Raw genomic sequence first — 4,492 nt, 5'->3', positions numbered from 1 at the left:
GAAGAGGATTGTCACTACAAATGCAAGCTTAGCAGTAGAGAGATATAAAATTCCCATGACTGGGCCAGCAGATGTTGAAAGATAGCATGCATAAGACTTCTTAAGTTGTTCTTCTGGAACTGTATCAAAAGTTTGACGAAATATCTTTTCATAACCACCTTCTGCTATGACTTTGGTTCCTTGAGCAATCCTCCCCATGGCAGCATCAGCAAAACTAGGTCCTGTTTTCACTGGGTAAAGGAGAATATAAAAGATAGAATAAGAAACATAAATAGATTAAAAAAAGATAAACTTGATTTGTCATATACAGATTTTTCTAGTTAGAATGATCAATCAAACAAACGCGGGCTCTTTTCAAATTATATACCATATAACATGCATGAGCTCTATCATATATTAGCATTTTTGGAGTTGGTGTTTGTTTACTTTCTTGCCCCTAAAGTTTGAGTTTGTGGTCTACTTCTAGCCAAGTACAGAAGAAAAAATTTATCACAACACGTCACAAATTTTTTCCATAAATTTCTGCACAATCATTATGAAATCTCTCAATGACTTTAGAGTATGAATAGAGAGTCTTGTGTTACTTTCTACAATTGGGGAAAAATGCCGCATAGTTATTATTTTTAGAATATAAATTATGGACAAATGCCCTATAGTTATTACTGTTTTGAGTTAAAGCAGCATATGAAGAAGGTGATTCTGCTCCTATTATGATTGTGGCAAAGCTCGTCATCCATCCATCCATAGATCCTCCTTTATTCACCTCATCATAAACCTTTTCTATGATCTAGTTTGAACAGTTATTGTTGAGAAGTTTAATTGCTCATCTCACCCATTTTCAGCTATCAAAAGGAAGGGAACAGAAAAAACAATGATGATCTACACTTCCCTCAGACCAACCATCTATCCAAGCTCTAGAAAACTAGCCTTGTCATATGTTTCATAATCTGTCACAACTCCAAGAAATCATACGTGTGAAATTAGAGGAAGTTCAACTTTGGATCCCCTCAACTTTTCTTCCTGTCGATCATATTAGAGAACTTAAGTGATAATTTACTATTAAACCAACCATCATAACCAACCCAAAGAGCGAAAAAAGGGGGGGAGGCGGTGGAGTAAAGACTAAACCTCACCTTGACACACCTTAAACAACATACCTTGTATTACTAGGACATTGTTATAGATACCAAGCCAAGAGCCATGTTGACAATTTCTGTCACCGAGAAGCAAATGTCAACCCTCAGAATTGGTTCCACTTTCCAAGCCAAGAAAATTTCAGTAATAGAGGGTCCCTTCTGTTAGACCTTGAACTAGAAGGATGGTAAGTAAGGAAGCACACCTATTAGTTACATAGGTTAAGAATTTTTCAACCACAGAGGACCACTCCAAGGCCCTTCTAAACTTTGAAAAAGGTGAGAAGAAGGCAAAAGGTTGGTCTTGATGAAGGGCCATAAAACGTTTGTGGGACAAAAAAAAAAAATGACTAGGTCAACACTCTAGGTTTGAACACAATCCTGCATCAAGCTTAATCAAATTATTTAAAGATTTTTAACAAAACAAAATGTTTATTGATCGTAATTCTTTTACAGCTTTAAAACTTACAAACTATCTATGCTGACTCCTACCAGCATCCAACTTATCCATACTAGACAAATAAAGCATAACGTGATCTCCCTCCTACACCTAATCAAAACCACAAACAACATAGCTAAAAACACCATCCATATGTATCTTAAGATGAACAGATCTAAGAATTACAGATCATTTAATAAACAAGAAGTAATAGCAGAAATAGTAGTAGTAGAAGAAGAAAAGGAAGAAGAACTTCAATTGAATAATTCATCTAAATCCATACTCACAATGCTGCCAAGTATTCTTTGACAGATCCTCAGCCCTCTTCGCTGCTTCTCCCATCTTCTTCCCCCATCTCCCTAGCGCATTGCGCACCGTCTCCATCGTATCTAAGCATTAAATTTCAGATTAAAACTTTGAATTCACTGTCCAATCAGCCTTTGCCAATCAATCAGAATAAAAAATGAGCAAAACTAACATTCAAGTTAAATTAAAGAAAGAAAGAAAAAGAAAGCTGGGGTACTCTTCGTGGAGGAGGAGGGGGCGGGGGATGGAGTGACGTAGGGATTGGATTCCGGCGGCATCTTGGTGGCGGCGGCGGCGGCGGAAGGAGGGCTGTCGCTGGCCAGATCGCTGCTCCAGCTGACGGATTTCTGGGCCGTCACTGAAGGATCAGACGGCTGGGATTGGGGTTGGTTGGAAGATGGGGGAGGAGGCGGAGGGGTGGCGATGTCCGGCGGCTGCCCGGCGTCAGATTTCTTCTTGTCGGCAAGATCGACGGGCGGATCCATGGAAGCGGGAGGAGGGATTTATAAATCGGGGGTCAAATCGCTTCGTCTTCTCGGTGGAATCGAAGACGACGACAGTGCCAGTTACTTCGGGCGGAGGTTTCTGAGGCTCCGACACGGCACGCAGGAGGTAGTTTCCTCCGGAAAGGGTCCTGGATCTGGTCCTACGTTGGACCACGTTTACCGATGAAGGATCGCGATACACAAAACCGCGGCGTCTGGAGAGGGGTTGTATCTTTCGCGCCAAAGAAGGACCCACCTTCCTTCGCGCGAATCCATCGTTGGATCGCCTACCGGTCACTTTGACCGTGCAGGGTGTGATTTGACATATGTACAATGAGCTCCAACAAAGGATTTGTGTGAAGGAAGGTAAATCCTTCTCTCGTGTGAAAGATACAACCTGTATCGGAATTTTTTTATTACCATACCTGTGCATGCTAATTCAAATTTAGTACTTTCAAAAGTTACGTGGTGGATTCTACCAAAAAAAAAGAGGTTATGTGGTGGATTATAAGAAACTTTCTTTTTCACCATATCTCTTTTTGTATTCATCTTACTGTGGAAATAGAAGGATCAAAGGGGGATAAGACTCCTCCTATTAATAGAGTTTCTTTGTCTTGTAACCTTCAAAAAAAATATGCATGAAATGTTGTCTATATCCTTCTTTTCTTCCTTGTCAAACCATTCTTCCCTCCTTATTTGTTTGACAGATCTTCCTTTTTTCAAGTGTCTTCTCCTCCAAATGAAGTCACTTTTTCTTCATGGCTATGAATTATATTCATCAATATATAATATATGACCAAATGATATATATTTAATAAATTAATTATTCGATGATCCATACATACCTTCAAATAAATTGATATACAATATATAGAATATTATATTTATCAATATAAAGTACATATCTAGATGATATATACTTAACAGATTTCTGATACATACTTTAAGTTTCTTTCACATATACCTTATAGCGATCCAATAAGTATCTCTAAACAAATCGATATATATATATATATATCCAAATAAATTGATACACTGTTTCTAAAATATTGTATCCACCAGTACACCGTAAATATTCAGGTGATATACATATAATGGTTTTCTGATGTATCCTCTAAACTTCTTTGATATAAATTCAACAACAACCTAAAACATATATCTAGACTAATTTATATGCATTCGGGCAAATTGATATATGGTTTCTAAAAAATCATAGTCACTAGTATATGGTACTTGTCTAGATAGTACACACGATAACTTCTGATACATATTTTAAGTTTCTTTGAGATATACCTAGTAACGATCCCATATATACCTTCAAAAAAAGAAATATACATGTTTCAAGATATGATGTTCATCCGTATACAACTTATGGCGACGTGATGCATACTTGGGATAGGTGTCTTTATGAGGAAAAAGATTCAAAGGAGGAAAAATGGATTCGAGGAGAAAGATCTCACAGATTGATGGAGAGAGAATGATAGCTGAGGAAAAAGATTCAAAGGAGGAGAAATGGATTCGAGGAGAAAGATCTCATAGATTGATGGAAAGAGAATGATAGCTTGACAAGGAAGAAGATAGGGATATAGTAGATGGCCTTGTGGATGATCCTTAGCATATATATATATATATATATATATATATATATATATATATAGTCACAAAATGGATGGACTCCACTAGTAAGAGTTATGTGCTACTTTGACTTTTTGATTTCTACTTTAACATTGATGCATTAGGATATGTGGCAAAAAGACAATACTAATTTGTACGATCTCCTTTAGTGCATGTACCAAAGGATTTTTATTGAATTACAAGCTACTTGAAGTGTGTTCCCTCGTAATCAAAATCATTATCTTTGCATAAAATATAACTTCATTATGTTGGCATTTGTCAAATTTAACCATGGCTTCATTTATCCTATGTTTAATTACACACAAACTCCACCTTGGTTCTATAGCTTCTATCCCACAAGTTTGTATGATATGCTAGCTAAGACTCGATGCTCCACCAATCCTTATGAAGTACACATTTGTGGTGCATCTATTCTTTCCTTACCCACTACTAATAAGGCCATAACTTAGCCCAATCTTTTAGCACTACAACAAAAAGAGCTATGGCAACACTTA

At 37.2% G+C, this 4,492-nt stretch overlaps 1 protein-coding gene across 1 annotated transcript; it reads right to left on the bottom strand.

Moving 5' to 3' along the window:
* Window positions 1-3: 3 nt before the first annotated feature.
* LOC140853315 (GLABRA2 expression modulator-like) lies at window positions 4-2,560 on the bottom strand (the record flags this gene model as incomplete). Its single annotated transcript, XM_073247779.1, has 3 exons — window positions 2,096-2,560; window positions 1,860-1,961; window positions 4-230 (listed from the first exon to the last, which is right to left on the bottom strand). Coding segments are annotated over exons 1-3 (597 nt in total), but the record flags the coding sequence as incomplete, so codon positions are not given.
* Between the last annotated feature and the right edge of the window lie 1,932 nt (window positions 2,561-4,492).

This window comes from Elaeis guineensis, chromosome 13 (assembly GCF_000442705.2).
Source record: "Elaeis guineensis isolate ETL-2024a chromosome 13, EG11, whole genome shotgun sequence".
Lineage (NCBI taxonomy): Eukaryota > Viridiplantae > Streptophyta > Magnoliopsida > Arecales > Arecaceae > Elaeis > Elaeis guineensis.
This window is presented reverse-complemented; position numbering and strand designations above follow the sequence as displayed.